The following is an 18,159-nucleotide window of genomic DNA, read 5'->3' on the forward strand; positions in this document are numbered from 1 at the left end:
GGTCCCCCTCCGGTGCGGGCTGGACGGGGGGCACGGGCCGGTCTCCCCTTAGAAACAGCGGGGCGGCTGCACAGACCGGTCCCCCCGGGAGGCGTCGGGGCGCGGGCACGGACCGGTCCCCCCCCCCCCCCCCCTCCCTCCCTCCCTTCCCGGTGCGGGCGGGGCTCTGCCCGCCCCCCCGCCCGCCCCCCGCCGGCGGGGCCCGCCCCCGCCCCGCGCCGCCGCCGCCCCCTCCCCGCGCCCTGACAGACAGCTCCGGCGGCGCTGGGCCGGGGAGGCGGCGAGGCGAGGCCGGGCGATGCGCCGCCGCCGCCGCCATCCCGGCGCAGCCCGCGGCCGCCCCCAGCCGCGTTAGCTGCAGGCGGAAGGGCAGGGGCGGCGGTGGCGGCTTCTCCTCCGTACCGGCTCCCCGCATGAGGAGAGGCGTTAAATAGCGCCAGCGCCGCCCCCCCCCCCCCCCCTTCCCCTTCCCCTCCTTCCACACACCCCCCACCCCCCCCAACTAGCCCGCTCGGTGGCGGCGGAAACATGGCGAGCGACTCGCCGGCGCGGAGCCTGGACGAGATCGACCTCTCGGCGCTGCGGGTGAGGCGCGGAGACGGGTCGGAGACCGCGGAGGGGATGCGGGGACCGGGATGGGATGGGATGGGATGGGATGGGGTGGGGGGGGTGGGATGGGATGCGGGAGCGGCTACCTCCTCCTCCTCCCCCCCCCCCCAACCAACCATCCATCCATCCTCCATCCATCCCTCCATCCCGGGGGTTGGGGGGGGGGGGGGGGGCTGTGTGTGCGGGGAATGTGCGGCTGCACGTATGTAAATATCGAGACATAAGCGTGTGCGCGTGCATGCACGCAGCCGTGTGTACGCATGTGTGTATGTATATCGCTATATATACGTGTGTGTATATAGATACATATATATATATATACACACACATACATGCGTGCCTGCGCGCACAGGTCTACACGCACACCCCGGTGTGTGTGTGTGTGTGTGTGTGTGTGCACGCCTGTGCGTACGGCCCCGGGGGACGGGGGACACACACACACACACATGCACCGCAGGGAGAGGTCCCCTGCACCCCCTCTTGGGGTGGGGGACAGCCGGGACACACACACACACACCCCCAACACACACACCCCCCCAAAACACACACCCTTCCTCCCCGTTGGGCGGCGGGGCTGGGCAGTGCCGTGCCGCAGGACGGACGGACGGACAGACGGACGGACAGGGATGGGGGGAGCCGGGTGTGATGCGGGGATGCCCCCTCCCCGCACCCGGCTCTTCCACACCGGCAGCGTTTCCATCCATCTCCCCCTTTGCTCGGGCTCCTCCTCACTTCCCCCCCCCCCCCCCCAAAAAAAATTACCCTTGAAATGTCGGGCTCGTCAAACGTGTCAGCCTCTGCGTGGGCTGTGGCCTGATGTGTGTGTGTCCCCCCCCGGCCTATTTTTTTTTTTTTTTTTCTGTAACTTTCTGCTTTCACACACACACCCCCCCCCCCCTTCCTTCATCCTTTTTGGGCAGAAGAAGGAGGGAGTTGGTATCGAGCATGGGGAGTCGTGTGGAGAAGTGGCGTTTATTGGGGGGGAGGCAGCAGCGAGGCTGCTTCTCTCAACCTGCTGGCATAGATAAATAAATAAAATTAAGCAGAATCCGCTGAAGACTTGCACAAGTGTATTTTTAGAAATATTATTTGCTTCAGTGCAAGGGGGAAAAAAAAAAAAAAAAGTCTATCTTTATTCGCTTGCCCTACTTTCTTCCTGGTGAGTTTCTGGTTGATTAATAGTGTAAACGATTGCTCAGCAATACACAGCGTAGAGGAGACTGGAGCTGGGGGGGGGGGAACACTGTCCAGCTTAAAAAAAAAACATCCCTGGAGCTCTTGTTTCCCCTCTCGGTGGGAAGGAAGGTGCCTTGGGAGAGAGGTTGCTGAAGCTGGTGGAGTTAATCCAGGAAAGCAATATCGTTTGGGAGAGGAAGGGGGCCCTTTCCCTCCCTCCCACCCCGAGAAAATCATGTTTTGTTTTAATAATGATTTTTTTTTTTTTTAACAGCTGTGATAGGAAGTTTATTTGAACTGGGGCACTATTTCTTTTTAAAACTGTCCACACAGGCTTAGGGTTTTTTTTTTTGTGTGTGTGTGTTTGTGGCTTTTTGACAGCGATGCGCACCAGATACAGTCAGGGTTTTGTTTTCGCTTTAGGAGGAAATGTATATTCCCTCCCTCCCTCCTTCCCCCCCACCCCCCGAGACCCGCCAGCAACGTCTGGTCTGCGAGCAGAGCACTGCTGGCGTTTCGGGGTAACCAGAGAGAAGGGGACCTGAAACCCCGACCCATGGTGGGGTGGGAGCCTAAAGCTGTGTCCCCCCGCCCAGCCGTGTCCTCTCCGGCAGGACCCCAGGGATTTGGGCTTCTCTCATGGGGAGAGACCTGCTACTTTTCCTACAAATGATGAGAGATGCGTTGGTTTGTAAGTGAGACAAGAATAGGAGCTTAAATTTGCCAAGGGATAGATCTTCTTCTAAACTAAGCTCTTTTAGCACTTAGAATAATTGCTAAAGGTCATAAATTCAGCAGATAGGGCAAGAAGCGTGAATCATTCTGCGGGGTCTGAATCAGAAATCAATAGTAAATTTGCTGCCTGAGCAAAAAAAATAACCAAAAAAAAAAAAACCAACCACCAACCCATGGCAGGGAGGAGTAATTCCCCAAGCCTTGCAAAAATTCATTTATTAGAGAAGAAGTGTCACGTTGCTGCGGGTTGGTAGATGAGTCCGGGTGGAGGAGACGTTGCTCTTGTGCCTACATGTTTGAAGGGGTGAGGGATGTGAGACGCGGGGAGCAGGTAGTGACTCAAAATCTGATTTATTCCCAGCAGAGGGGAAAGGAAAAGCTCGGGCTGCTTATCTCCAAGTTTGAGTCACTGAGATGTTGCAGGAGGCTGGGTTTCATGAACAACGAGCAAATGCATATTAAAAAAAAAAAAAAAGAAAAAAAAAGAGGTGGACCTTTGCCTGCTGGTTCACTCCATCCTGTCCTTTGGCTTCCCTCCTCCTCCTCCTGCCACCGAGGGACTTGTGCTCTTGCCACGCTCGAGTATATGGTGGCCACGCAGCCGAGCTCCACCGCGGCAGCGCCTGGCCTTGACGCGCTGGTGGCTGAGCCGGGAACAAAAGCACTGAATTCTGATTAAAATGCAGGGAGTAAGCACACTTCGGGCTGGCTCCTGCCTTCTTTTGCGACACGTTTCTCCCCGTGGCTCTGCACGGCGCTCATTGCCATGGTACCCGAGCATCCCCCGTCTCGGTGCAGAGAGGGGCTGAGCGTGTGAGGGAAGGGCAGGGTTGAAACCTTCAACATCAAAAGGCTTCTTAAAATAGAGATCTTCCGGTGGCGATGCTGGTAATGAGTATTGTTAATGTTGCAGAAAACGGTAATTTAAAATGATGAGGCCATTGAACAGGTAGTGCTGCATATTATACTGACAAGGGGATAAGATAAACTACATTATAATGTTCTTTTGCACGGGCAAGGAGATATTTTTGCTAGTCCACTCAGCGTGTTTAATAGCCGAATGACCTGGCAGTGCCATTAGCAGAATAATGATTAACGCGGGGATCCGCGCGGGCTGTTGACAGCCGTGTTGGGGAAGCAGGTTTTTGCAATAAAAGGCGAATGAGTGTGGGGAGTTCGGGGGGGGGGATGCTGTGGGCCGGGCTCTCTGGTGGCAAATGCCCAGCTGATCCCCACGGGAGGGCTAGCAGAAAGATGGGGCTGGGTTTGGGGGTGCTTTCCCCCCCCCCCCCTTATCTTTTTTGTCTCGGTGAATGCAAGAGCCTGTCATCTCTTGCTGAAGGCAGTGGCCTTGATCCTTCTAAAATATTCAGGTCAATAGCTTTTCCTCTGCCACATCCCTCTGCAGGGACCGGCCTCCGGCTGATGCAGCGGTTGGTGGCAGGGGGCTCCTCCGCAGCAGGAGATGCCACAGCTGGATGCGTTGTGGGGCTGCTTTGCAAGGTGTGTGGGAGGTGGTAAAAGCTCTTAGGGAGGAAAAAAAAAACCAACCTTTCTCAGGGAGCTGATAACTCCCTGGGGGAAGCAAATCCTGCCCCCCCAACATCTCAGCTGCATCTTGTTTGCATCTCGAGGGTCTCACATCCCAGCTGAAGGCTGAGGGGCTTGCGAGGCTCACCTGGGTTGTAGGGCTTAGAGAAGGGTTTCCTGGAGGCCTGGGAACTGAAAAAGAGCATTATTTTTTTTTTTTTTTTTGGGGTGGGGGGATGAGGAGTAATTGTTTTCTTCACCTACCTGGATGTTGCTTTTGTTTTGGACTCATTACCAAAACCCAAGCTTTTGTTGTTTACTTTTGCAAAGTGCTGACCCTGCAGCTCTCTGGAAACTGGATCCTAAAATCGTTAGTTGTTTTGGAAACGCCTGGCCTTTAATGCTGGGGCTTGGAGAGGAGACAGCGCAGAATTAAGGAGCCGGTGGGTATTAGCTGTTGCTGGGAAGAATTGGACGAAACCCAAAAATGTCACTACTCTTCCTTTAGCTTTGCTTTGTATAGAAGTGAAGTTTCAGTGGCCATTTGTTTGCATTAGTTGATCATTGGCAATGAAGATAAAAGCTCTCATATTAAAAACAAAAACACAAAACCCAAACAAAGACGCTGGCATGGTCCTGTTTCCAGAACTTCGTCAGTTTATGGCATATTTCAGCATCATTAAAGATTTAGGAGAAGTTCTAATGGGGGATAAGCACTGCAAGCCACCACTCAGGAGCATTATCCTGGCAGCCGTTTGGTTTCTTCTTCCAGCACCTGTTAAAAAACTCTGTGGCTCGACAGAATTTGGGCAGCTTTTGCAAAGGTCACCTTCTTCCTGAATAGAAAGAGGAACGAATTTGACTAGAGATGACTTCTGGAGATTAAAAAAAGGCACGAAGAGCATACTTATTTGTGCTGTGTTTTACATGATACGCTACCATGCAAAATTTGGGACGTATCTTCAACAAGTGTATATATAGCTGCAGTTCCTGAGGATGGACACTCTTGAGGGTCTTCCAACAGGGACTTCATCTGTCCTCTTCCAGTGTGATTCAGCGTGTGTGTAAGCTGTAGACCATGGCTGTGTCCGTGTACTTTGTCTATTATTGAGCCTTTTATTATTATTTTTTTTAAACCATAAAACCTTGGCAGCACAGTACTGGTCTCTGAATCATCCCAGAGGGATGAGGATGTCCAAATCGAAGCCTTTTTTTTTCTGCATCTCGCTTCCGTTCCTTGCGCCAGGAGTGCTGATGGTGGTGAAGACACTTATCTTCTACCAATGCACGTTCTCGTGCGTGTGCTCATGAAAAGTTACAACAGAAACCAAGCTGTCTTCTCTCTAATCCTTCTGTATAGTTGATTGTTTATTTTTTTTTCCACCTTTTGGAGTTGCGTAGCCCGGATGCTGCTCTTCTGCAGTTCTCCATCTCTCCTTCAGCACTGGTGCTGTGATTGCTCTTCCTCATCTTTGGAGATCTTCCACAACACCAAATTGGGTGGTGTTTTTAAAGACACGGAGAGTCTCCCTATTCTCACTAGTATTCCGGTGCTGGTCAGCCATAAAAATTAATAATTTGGAGAGCAAATTTTATAGCAAAACATGTGCTCGAGCAGGTTGATGTTTCACTATAAGCATTTTGTTGAATTGAGGTTTGAAGGAACAAAGAGTATTTGATTGGTATTTAAAGTAGTGTCTGATTTTTTTATTTTTATTTTTTAATCAGTGCAAGAAGTAGTTAGAGGAGGCTTTTATCCCTGCTATGTGGAGGTAGTTTTTATCTGCCAGGCTTTAGTAAATGTGGTGGTAGAGTTTGTATGGGGTGAGGGGGGAAGCTGTTTCCATTCCATCTGTGTGTAAATCTCCATAAATTAATCACTCGGCTAAGGAAGAGGTGTCCTTGGAAGTTCTTATTCATGTGGGGCCAGGTCACACCAAAGGTGCTGTCACCTCTGCGCTGCTCTCTGCAAACCCTGGCCTGGCTCCTCCTAATGCACCCCCAGTCACTTTGCAAGGGTCATTATAGCCATCATATAGATGTCATATATATCATTACAGACATCAGTGCGATTTCTCTGCCTCTGACCTGCACCACAAGGACAGAGTATTGATCCCCGTCTCATTTCTTCATGTCTCAAATGTAAAGGGGGAGAATCCTGTTAGGTTCTCCGCGTTTCTCCTCATAAAAACCTACCACCAGGCAGAAGAGTGCGTGGGGTGGAGGAAGGGTAAAAGCTGTTGTGTCTTGGGGTGGGGAGGGTGGTGTTGAGGGTTCAGGACCCATCTCCTGAAGGCTTCGAGCAGTCTGTAGGCTGCAGGTGGAAAACCCCTAGCCGAAGTCATTGATAGCTCCATTTGTTTAAGCGAGGTTTGACGTTCTGCGTGTAAATCGCTCACGATTTCTAAAGGAGGGTTGTCTGAGAGACACGATCCTTGGGAAACGGAGACTCCCCCTCGCTCCATGTTCCCCCTCCACGATGGTTTCGAGGTGAGCCCTGCGAGGGGCTGAGCATCCCCTTCCCGCAGAGGAACGAGGATGCTCAGCACGAGGATGCTCAGCACGTAGGGCCAAGCCCTCGGGTTCCTTAGTGAAAGGGGAGGAAAAGCCACCAAGGTTGGAAAACACTGATAAGAAGTTTACTCGGAACTCAGTTATATCTCTCTGCACGCCTGATTTTTATTTTGTAACGGCAAATCAGAAAAACCTTCCTCCCCTTTGGTCGAGAATGTTGCTTATGCACGTTAATTTTCCCGCGGCGCTTGCCCGAGGTTCAAGGTTGTGTGTTGGTGGGAAGTGATGGATGGTGGTAACCAGCCGGGGCAGGGCTGGAGGATCCCGCTGCGTCGTGTGTCGCCGAGAACCGACATTTCCTCCTCCCGTACCGCCTGAGCAAACAGCCCGTGCTCGGCTGCCGGCTCCCCCAGGCCCAGCAGAAGGCAATGCACTTTGCTCCGCTGCAGATAACCAGCTCTCCTCCTCCACCACAGGAACCCTATGAGATATTAATGGCTTCACGCAAACACCACCCTCTTGCCAGGAAGCGAGACCTGAGCCGTTCACGTGGTCCCGTCCTCCCTCCGCACCCACTTGGGCCCAAGGCAGTTGCTCTCGGGAGTTAAAGCCTTAGCGATCTTGATTTTTAGCATCCTCCTGGGCTGAAGCGCTGCCTCCTCCAGGGTGGGTGGGTGGGTGGGCGGGTGGATGTGTCTCTCTCTTCGCATGTGGTTTCCAGCTGCCGCCGGGGCACGAAACCTTTTGTTACGGTTTTTGCTGGCTTCCTCCTGCAACGGCATTTCACAGGGCAGAACCAAATAAATTCTTCTGAGGGCAGCACTTTTTAGAAGCCAGGGGTGCTGCCTGGGATGTATATTCCTTTATAAACTTACAGGGAATTGAGAATTTAATTTAGGTGGCTGACACTTCCCCCCACCTCTTTTAAAAATGTGGTGGTTTTTTTTTTTTTTTTTTTTTTTTTTTTTTGTGCTCCTAATTTTGAAACTCAGCAGGAAAAAGCCGACTGCCAGCTGAGTCATGTGTTTGGTGCTTGACAGAAGTGACTGTTTTGGGACCATGCCCTTAGTCTGCTGGAGGGAGACTTTAGGATGCATCGGAGGCGGCAGAGCCTTTGCCGAGGAAGAGATCGCACAGCTTGAATCTAATAAAATGTGTCTAATAACCGCCGTAGCATGCTACAGAAATACAAGAGATCAAAGCTTCGGAGGCATTTATTTTCATAATTTGTGGGTCAGATCTTTGCAGGACTAATTGGGTGCTGTTTGATGTCCAGGCAACAATAGAAATCTCCCTGTAAATCAGAATATATTTGCCTTTTCCTTTCTCTTTCGTACACGGGCATAAAAACTTAGTGTGATTTTTTTTTTTTTTTTTGTTGAGATAATCTGGCAAAAGCAAACGAAGGTACAGACCTCCTCCCTACCTCACTACCATCTTTCTTAAATGTATTGCACTGTGGGCCATATAGGTGATACAGTGACCAGAACAGCTGCATTTACCTGGTAGATGGTGGTGCCTCTCTCTTTACATATATAAATATATATATATATATATAAAAATTATAAAATTCAAAATGATATATATATAAATAATATATACACAACATATATATATTTAATATATATAAAAATAAATGTGGATCTAACTCTTCTCTCTCCAGAGGAGTAGGACAGCGTGGTGGGCTAGTGCGCATCTGAACGGTGCAGCCCACCTGGGCACACGGACCTTCTTCAGAACACAGGCCATGGTTTGTCCAAGCTGCTGGCTTCCATGGGAGATGCTGAATTAGCCGTAGACCTGTTTTCGCACGTGAAACCGGGCTGGAAAGAAAAGGGCACTGCCCTTAAACTTGTGGTTTTGGTGTTCCAGCCCTCCCACTGAATGCTCACGGTTGGTGTTCATGGGGGGCTTCTCGCGTGTGTCTGCAGATGGCACCACCTGGGGAGGAGAGAAGGATGGGTGCGCAAGAAAACTCTGTTCTTGGAGCAAAACCAGAGGCCAAGGCAACGAAATTAAAAGGGCTTTAAATGCGTTTTCTGGCTATGCAGACAGGCTGCCTTCACTGCAATAAATCTTCAGCCTTTACGTATTGATTAGCTTCGGTAAATAGCGGGATGACTCCGCTCTTCCTATCGCTATTCCGTGGGGATCGGCATGTTCCTACGGCCGAAGAGGCTGTAAGAGCTAAATGGGATTCCAGTGGTGAGAGCAGTTTACAAATGCTCTCCAAAGTGGACCTCGCAGCCCGTGTGGCTGTGTTTGGCTGCTATAAATATAAACACAGAGGGCTCTGCTGGTCACCAGGCTGGTAATGGCCACGTTTTCTAATGGGAAAAACCACGTTCCCTGAGCCAAGCGCCTTGCAGTGACTCTGCCCTGCCCTGGAAGGGGTGCTGTCTTCTCCTGGTTCCCTGGCTGGGGAGCTGTGGTGGGTACGTTGTGTTGGGGGGTGAGCGAATGGAGGGGAGGGGATGGAGTCACATAGAAATGTGGAGCTGCTTGGCTAGAAAATGGCTGAAAATGACTCATCTTCCACCTGCCCTGTAATAGTTTCTTCAATGTTCATGTGTCACTGGGCATAGTTCAAAGTGATTTTGTTTGCTGGGCTTTGCCACTGCTCTTGGAGGCAGTGAGGTGGTGTGGCAGCCTGAACGTGGTTCTGGGCAAGCCCCAGATCCTTGGAAAACCCTCATGATAAAGTGTGGACAGAGCAGGAAGGTGGCAGGGGCAGCGGCTTGTTGTCCCTGTGGAGCAGAAGCAGGTGGAGGAATGGAGAGCTGCCTTAGACATTAGGTGCCGTGGCTGAAAATCCATCCGGAAGACTTCCCGTTGGTGTCCCCAGGTTTTACGACAAGCTGTAACTACACTGCGGTGGGAAAGCTCTTCCAGAGGCAGTTTGGGTGAAGAGAAACCCCAGGTTGCTCCGGAGACAGTGGATGGAAAGATAGGACGGAGCAGATGCGAAATTAGCATCACAATATACCTTTAATTCAACTTGAAGGAAATAATTGAAGACTAGTTGTCGCTTAGGATGGTGACCTCTGCCAAGATGACTCATGCTGCAATATAATATGAGTCACTTGTTAATGATGGCCTGTTAAGGAGAAAGCACCAAATCCCGGTAACTTCTTCGCTGTGCGATATAAAAGCCAGGATGAAGAAGGGTGTTCAGGATATTATTGCCTAAAAATAGCCGGTACTTAAGAGCGCTGAAGCACCTTTGCTTGGCTCTGGGGGACTCCAGCACGAAAAGACGAAGGCCCTGAGCAGAAATGCTACTTCTTCTTTGGCCTTGGTGTAAAAAAGCCACGTAACACCCTTTGTACCTCTCCTCCCCAGCCTTCTCTGCATTGATGTGGTGTTGGCTGAGGGTGGGGACCCTGATAACTCTCCTTCCTGCCTGACAGCTCAGCTGGCTGGAGGACACGTGCCTGCTGGTGGGAAGGAGGTGGGTAGGCGCTAAGTTGTGGGGTGAGCATGGAAAGCCATGGCCACCTTTGCAAAGGCAAGGGCTTAGCACAGAGAGAGAAGTCTTGGTTGGTGGGAGAGCAGGAAGGCACAACAAGATCCTCCATGGGAAGGTCCCTGTGGTGCCACTGGTGGGGAGCCCTGGGCTGGAGACCTGCAGTTGGGAACCTGGGAGGCAAAGAACTGCCTGTGGCCGTGTTGTCCCCTGCAGTGAGGTTTTTGCCAGGCACAATTTCTCCATGAACTCACCTCTGACACCTGCCAAATGGGTGCAGGATGAGGAGGTTTTTTTATGGCAGTAAGGAACCTGTGGTGCTCCTGGAGCAATTGGCTTGAACACTTGCTTGTTAATCATCTACTGGCTTTCTCAAATGCTTCTTCGTATTGAACCAATGTTTTTCCTCAGTAAATGAGGTTTTGCAATCCACAGAAGAAAGTGAGAGCCTGATGCGAAGGTGCACGTGACTCAGGGCAGGGGCTCACCAAGAAGCGATAGGTGGATTAGCTCCTGGGCTGACCTGGGATGGTTGGTGCCCTGGGCATTCTCTTCTCTGCCCTTTCACGTAGCAGAGGGGCATGAGGAAGGTACGGCAGAGGGGTACCTTGCTCCTGGGAAAAGGTTTTTAACTTGTCAAAAGCCTGATGATTTTGTCTGCGGTCACGAAATCCTGTGAAGTCCTGACACCAGAAGTTAACTTGAGAGGGGAGTATTTTTTTTTCCCTAGATCTCATAATTGTAGATAAGCATGGAAAAAAAAGGCCTTCCTAAAAAATCATAATCCAAAGGGCAAATAGAAGACCCCAAATACTTTACTGAAAATTCAGAAGGAAAAAATGGTGATGAATATGTGAGGCCTTGCATTGCTGCCACTTGTTTCAAGGTGTATCTTGCCCTCTGGACCTTGCCTGTTTGCAGTCTGGACCAGGCCACCAGAGGAGATCCTGCTGCCTTACACAGCACCAGCATGGTCTTCAGGGAGATAGGAGGGTGGTGGTGAAGGGCTGTGGAGGAATGTTGAGATTTGAGGAGATGAGAAGGAGTGGGCCTGAAGGAGGAAAGCTTTGTACCCTGCTGTCAAGGCAGTCTGAAGTAACCAAAGGACGTTGAGTGGTTGCATTGCAGAAAATTGATGTGTAATACCTTAGGAACAGATCTCTCTGAGGGATGCAGAAACATCTCTTCCTGAAAGGAAGACAGTGCCAGACACTGCCAGCGCAGTGGGACCCAAATCTTCTACGCATCTTCTTTTTGTCTTGTTCCTTTGCTAATTATCATCGTCTTTAGCAAGTTCCCACCATTAGTGTAGCGGTCCTGCTGCTGTGGCAGCTCTTGGGAGCCCTCATCATGCCTTTCCTGTCATCCTTGCCAGCTTCAGCACCAAAGGGGACCCACAATAAAGAGGATTTTTGCTCTTTGGGAGAACAAAGCAGTGCTGCTGGTTTTCACTGAGCAGCTGGATCCTGGGTGCCAGCTCCTCCTGGGGTGATCTCCAGAAGGTCCTTAGACCTGGGGGTGCCCCAAGATTACCATAGTGTTTCTTTGCTGTGAGTGGAGTTGGGGAAGAGCAATACAGGCTGAAGGATGGCTGGGTTGCCTCTCCGTCATGTCTTACACACGTTCAGGCCTGAGAAGGCCAAATGTCCTTTACAGGGAGACCTACCTCCACTTCCAAGGTGTACCAGCTCATGTCCTTTGAGAAGCAGGTGGAGTAAAAGCATTACACTTCTGAATAGGCAAAGGCTTTATCATGTGATTCAGAGGGTGGACGGACCATACTGCCCAAAAACCGAAGCAGTGTGGTTGACAAGGGAGGTGGGTCATAAGTTCACAGCTGCAGTTGCTTTCTCAAGACCCTTTCACAATAAGTCACAGTTTTGCTTTCGCCGGTTGACGTGACCTCTTCCGTGCTGGTGGTGTGGAGCAAAGCGCCTGCACAGAGGAACCGTCCTCGAGAGAAGATGCAAGAGCCCTGCTCATTATCAGAAACGAGTAAAACTGCTCCAAGCTAATCTGGTTGCCTAAAAATAGAAGCGGTGGTAGGGGGAGGGACTGTATTCCGTGTTCGTTTGCCCTTGATTTTCATGACATTTTGCTGCTCTATATTATGTGTCTTGTTGGGGAGACCGTGTGTCCTGGTCACACTGGAGCAATTCACGAGAGCACGTGCTCCTGTCAAAAACGGTTGGGGAGGAAGGCTGATGAGCTTGTTCAGGGCTTAGCAGTTACCTCGTAAAGTGAGGTTATTCGAGTTTATTCCCTCATTCTCCTGCTCCTTGCAGGTTGGAGTGATCTGGAAGCCTCCCCTGGGGCAGGTCTGAAGAAGCAATGCGATGACTGGTGGCGAGGCTGTGGGGTGGGATGGATCCCTGGTGCTGCTCGGTGGTGGGAACAGAGGGGTGTCCGTCATGTGTGCACCTTGCCAGAGTCATGCCTGGGTTGAAGGCTGCAGCACCTACTTTGCAGTTAAGGGGAAAAAAAAAACCAACCCACAAACTTATGAGACTTAATTACAGCGTTAATGTTATTCAGCGTTTAAAACCCAAGTTTCGTAAGTGCCTTGTGATATCAGCATTTATGTTTCTTGTCAGTATTATGCAAGCAGCTCACCTTGTGATCATGAAATACTGAAATGTTCTTTCTAATGTTCACCCTCTGTTTCTCAATGAGTCCATAAAACCTCTTCTGCTTTCCATTAATTATGGAACAATAGGACATTTTTCTCTTCCTTTTAAAAAGAGCTGAGCCTTTTGTGTTTTAATTTTTTGTCTTCTGGTTCTTGGGCCAGCTGCTCCTCTGAGACCTTTCTGTTCCACGTGGCTAGACCGGGGTGGACATAGCTTCTGTCCTTCACTGCACTGTCAGTCACCCCTCAGGGGGAAGCAGGAGGTTTGTGGACCCATCTAGGAGCAAAAGTCTTGCTGTACTGTAGCAGTTTCAGCTGGTACAAGTGGCTGTTGCTGGCACTAGTGTGGGGGTTGTGATCTACCTACGGGGTTAGCTGAGGCAACTGGGAAAGACGGGAACAGGTTGGGATGGGCTGACTTTCCTTCCTCCCCAAAATATGACCTTGCTTGTTGATATTCAGTTGTTTTCCAACTGGAAGGGTCTATTAACACCAGAAGAAGTCCTTCCTGCACCCCACCAGAGGTGCTTGGAGTGCCCTCAGAGGCTGCAGTGCCAGGAGAGCAGGAGCCCCATGGTGTGATCTATGGGAGCATCTGTGCTGGGTCTGGCTTTTCCTCATCTCCACATCCAGCTTTTGTAGGACAAAAAGAGTAGACTTCTGGCTTTTCTTCTGAATCAGTCCAGCTCTGCCACTCAGTGGTATCCAGAGCAAGGGTGGGAAAGGGAAGGTTGTTCTGTCTTGTGGCCGTGTTGTCTATGGGGCAATTCTGCAGGTGACTAGCTAGAGGTGGTAGGGTCTGTGGATACTTCAGTGAAAGAATCTTACATGATTTCCTTGATTTACAGAGACCCAGAATTTAATCTCTTCTCTGAGCTTTCTCAAGAAGAAAGAAATTGTTGTGTTCTTTGTTGGTTTTTTTTCCCTCTCTGTAGAGGGAAAGAATTAAAGCGTTTCTCTAAGCCCAGATGTGGGGTTGTGGAGTGCAGTGTGGTTTTGGTTTGCATGAATACACTGAAGAGGACTTGTCTCCAGGCTCCCTGGCCAGTGCTGCTTCTCCGCTCTTCCATACTTTGCTTTACAGATACATCCGGAGATGCTAAAGCAACTCTTTTCAGGTGCTAATGAGGAGTTTGTAGATAAGATCCCCTGTGAGGAAAGGAATGCTGGGGTAGTCTCACAGCAGGGGAAATCAAGGTGAGGAGGGGTCAAGCGTCTTAGATGCAGCCCCGGCAGAGTTGAGAGTAGAAGTCAAACCCTCTGGCCTCTCACCCTGTGCTGTAGCCATTAAACTGTGCTCTCCTAAGATTAGATAATGTGTCTTTTTGGTGTCTGCAAGACTTGATGAGCAAATTCCTTTGAATAAATGCTTTTCTTGTACACTTGCCAAGACAGTGAGATTTGGGACATGAGGGAAGGGAAATAACTTGCAGGTGTCAATTTTCAGGAGAGAAATCAGATGGGGAGATAATACCCAACAGGTCAGAGTTCTTGGAGGGACTCAGTGGTGAGGATCGCATCCAACATCTCTGTTTTAGAGTAAGTGGTGTGGGGAACCCAAGGTGCGACCGTGCTGCCAGCAGCCTGCCATGAGTTCCAATATTACTGAACAATCTGGATCTCTGGCAACGGTGTTGTTAGGCTGAGGGGAGACCTTATCACTCTCTACAGCTACCTGAAAGGAGGGTGTAGAGAGACAGGGGTCGGTCTCTTCTCCCAAGTCACAGGCGATAGGACAAGAGGAAACGGCCTCAAGTTGCACCAGGGGAGGTTCAGATTGGATATTAGGAAGAATGTTTACAGTGAAAGGGTTATCAAGCTTTGGAATGGGCTGCCCAGGGAAGTGGTTGAGGCACCATCCCTGGAGGTATTTAAAAGACAGGTTGACATAGTGCTTCGAGACATGGTTTAGTGATGGTTTTTATCCGAGTTAGGTTGATGGTTGGACTAGATGATCTTAAAGGTCCCTTCCAACCTAGACAATTCTATGATTCTGTGTGGCGCTGGAGTTTGTTTGGTGCCTGGGATAGATGCTGAAGGTAACAGGACACACTTCATGCCTGAGCGTTGGGATTCTTGATGGATCCAGCTGCAGAATTCTGAATTTTCTTACAGTGTGAATTGTAGTAGCACGGTACTGGGTGTCACCCCGACCAAAAACTCCATCCTGGCTTCAGAGTTCTTGCGGTCTGGGGAAACACTGAGAGCTGAACTGGTTTCCCAGCGTAATGAAGTATTCCTTTCCAGTTCTCTGCGCTCGTGAGACCCCATCTGGAATACTGTGTCCAGCTTTGGAGTCCTCAACACAGGAAGGACATGGACCTGTTGGAACGGGTCCAGCGGAGAGCCACGAAGATGATCAGAGGGATGGAGCACCTCCCCTATGAAGACAGGCTGAGAGAGCTGGGGTTGTTCAGCCTGGAGAAGAGACGACTCCGGGGAAACCTCATAGCAGCCTTCCAATATCTGAAGGGAGCCTACAGGAGAGCCGGAGAGGGACTCTTTGTCAGGAGATGTAGTGACAGGACAAGGGGTGATGGTTTTAAATTGGAAGAGGGGAGATTTAGATTAGATATTAGGAGGAAATTCCTTACTGTGAGGGTGGTGAGACACTGGAACAGGTTGCCCAGGGAAGTTGTGGCTGCCCCATCCCTGGAGGTGTTCAAGGCCAGGCTGGATGGGGTTTTGAGCAACCTGGTCTAGTGGGAGGTGTCCCTGCCCATGGCAGGGGGGTTGGAACTCGATGATCTTTAAGGTCCCTTCCAACTCTAACCATTCTGTGATTCTGTGATTCTATGAATACGTTGGGTCTTCAGAGGAGGAAAGGATTTCAAGGGCATCATGGTCTTGTAGTAATTTGTCTTCCTCGCCGTAGCCTGGGGCTGTAAGGTGGACCGGAGCTCAGCTGAGCACACGCTGCGGTTGCTTACAATAAAACTGCTGCAGCTGCCCTCCTCTCGGACCAGGAGGGACAGTGATGGACCAGACGGGTCTGCCAGGTGGAGTGAGGTGATGCTGTCTGCCGGCTGCCGCAGACAGCTCTCTGAGGATTTAGGGTGGCCTGGCGGAGCCCGTTGTGCTATTTATTTTACTCTCTGAGACAGTGTGTTGTTGCTGAAGCTCTCGCATGGATTTGATTTCTGGTTATGAGCACCTTTATCTGCTCCTGTAGCCATTAGCTCTTTGTCTTGCCCACGTGGGAAGCTGTAAGTTACTTTAGCCGATAAGGCTTTTCTTATCAGCTCTGACGTTTATTGTGTCGAATTCACATTAGTCTAGGAACTATAAAAAGGGGGATGGGAATTACAGCTGAGAAGTTGTGTTCCTCTTCCCTGTGCAGACCAGCGAGATGTCAGTGGGAAGTATGAATGTCCCCATGCGTCAAGCCGGCTGAGTATCGTGTCTAGAAAAGAAGCACGTGCCCCGAGATTTCTTTCCCTTTCCTTTTCTCGCTTTGTGCAGCATGATCAAAATGCTCCTTTTTGGCCTTTAAAACTCATCAGCCTGCTTGTGAAATATTCTGAAAAGCTTGGGCTGCGTTTGCATCGCTGTCAGTGGGTTTGCATCCTTTTGGAGTGGCTTTGATCTTGCTTACTCCGTGCTGAGTAATTTACACTCCTCTCACATGAGCAGCAGCTTCAATGGATGTGCCGCCCTCTGAGAGTCTGGCCCTTGCAAACTTCTCTCACTTTCTCCTAATGGGAAGCATTTAAATAGTATTAAAGCTGCTTATCCGAGTCTTGTGCTTTTTTAGAGTCATTAACACCTCTGCCAAGAAAGTGTAAAGCTCTAGTAAGTCAGCTGGTGGCACTTTGCAATGGTTTGAATGGTTATCTGGAGTGTTGGGGGATGGAGGGCTGGGCTTCCCGTGCTGGAGAGGGTGCTTGGGAAGATGCTGGTGGTGGTCGCAGTGCCCATGGGTGGGAAGCTGGTGCTCCCATCCATGGTGGAGATCACCCTTGGGAGGTGGGCTTCCCCTTTGGCCAGGGACCAGGCTCCCTTTGGGGGCTGAAACCAGGCACCTCAAGTTTTTTATTTTATTTTTTTTTTCGCTCCCTGTGGTTCCCCAGGGGTCAGAAATGTCCATCTTGCCACATTTGCTGTGTCCAGTTCAATGGCGTGTTCCACGTGATGTTAGCAATTTTGTTCTAAAGGATCTGTGCTATCCTGTTTTAAGGAGACATTGATGTTCGAGGGTGATCCTGCCATGAAGTCGTCCCAAAAGAATGGAGCTGGCTTAGTTCTTCACCATGAACATTGTCGTGCGCCGCAGCGGTGCCACAGTGGTTCAACCTTCCTTGTGGCCACTGAGAGGTCCCACTCTTGGTCTGTTGAGCCAGTTCAGCTCTGCACTGAGTAACGGGAAATTATCATGACTAACGTTAGGTTGGTAGGAAAAAAAAACCAGAAACAACCTAATAGAGGTGAATAATATCACAAGATACATGGAAATCAACATTTTTCTCCTTGGAGGCTCTAGATGTAATCCACTTAATATTCTGTGGAACACAAGATTAATTTTCTTCGGCATAATGTATGTTGAGGGCTTTTCTTTTTTAGTTTGCTGGCAGAGGCATCGCTGCGTTGCTGAAGCTGAGGGCAGGGGATTAGCAGGGGGGAAGGATGCTGACCCACCTTCCAGAGGATTCAGAAACAGCGAAATCTAGCTAAAGGAGATTAAACTTCTCCCTGGCTGGCAGGACTTTTCTGCAAGAAGCGTGGCTGGGGCTGGGCATCTCGCACTGGGATGGCCCTGCTGTGTTTGCTGGTGGGGCTTTGCTGTGTGGTAGGGTGTCTGTCGACTCTCTGGCTGTCTAAAATATTGGGAAATAGGTCTGATTTGCTTGGACCACGTGTTGAAACTCTCCTGGTGGGCTCCCAGTGCAGACCCGATGTCTGCGGCATGTGGAAACCAGCTCCTGCCTTGCACTTGCCTTCCTTCACGACATACCTTTGCCGTGATTTAAACTCTCTAAGCTTTGTGGAGGTTCCTTTAAAATAATAATAATAATACAAACCCCCTGTTCTTTTTCTCTCACAAGATGGAAAGAATGCAGTGACTTGCCAAGCTTAAAGAGGAGTAGATACAGCAGAAATAAATAAATCAAGTCCATTTATTTTAGGTTGATTAATCTGATACATTCATAGTTTTCTAAAATAAAATCTAGCCCTGGAGGGTTTAGCAAATCAAATAACAATAACGGCAATTAATTTCAAAGCAGTTACGAATGTTTCCCATCCCCTTTTCCCATCCCTACGCCCACATGATTAATCTCACCACTTACAACTGTGGGCCAATCCCGCTTGGGGATGCGCAGTTGTCTCTCCTGGGTTGGAGAAGGTAGACCTGAGGAGCTTCCTCCATGCCTGAGCATGGGGAAGGACTGTGGGCAGGGGTGGGATGGTTGGCTGGTGGGTGCTGGGCTCCTGGGGCACCCTGTGCCTGCAGGAGGGCTCGGTCTGCTCTCAGGTGGGACTTCTCTGTTGAAAAACCAAGTAT

At 50.2% G+C, this 18,159-nt stretch overlaps 1 protein-coding gene across 1 annotated transcript in view; it reads left to right on the top strand.

Annotated features, from left to right (window-relative positions):
- Positions 1 to 273: 273 nt before the first annotated feature.
- The window catches only part of TNIK (TRAF2 and NCK interacting kinase), a 167,361-nt gene continuing 149,475 nt past the window's right edge, over positions 274 to 18,159 (top strand). Inside the window, exon 1 of the mRNA XM_074153949.1 lies at positions 274 to 585. Coding sequence (XP_074010050.1) covers positions 529 to 585 — 57 coding nt within the window. The 5' untranslated portion in view covers positions 274 to 528. The remainder of the gene's footprint in view (positions 586 to 18,159) is intronic.

This window comes from Numenius arquata, chromosome 9, assembly GCF_964106895.1.
Source record: "Numenius arquata chromosome 9, bNumArq3.hap1.1, whole genome shotgun sequence".
NCBI classification, from domain to species: domain Eukaryota; kingdom Metazoa; phylum Chordata; class Aves; order Charadriiformes; family Scolopacidae; genus Numenius; species Numenius arquata.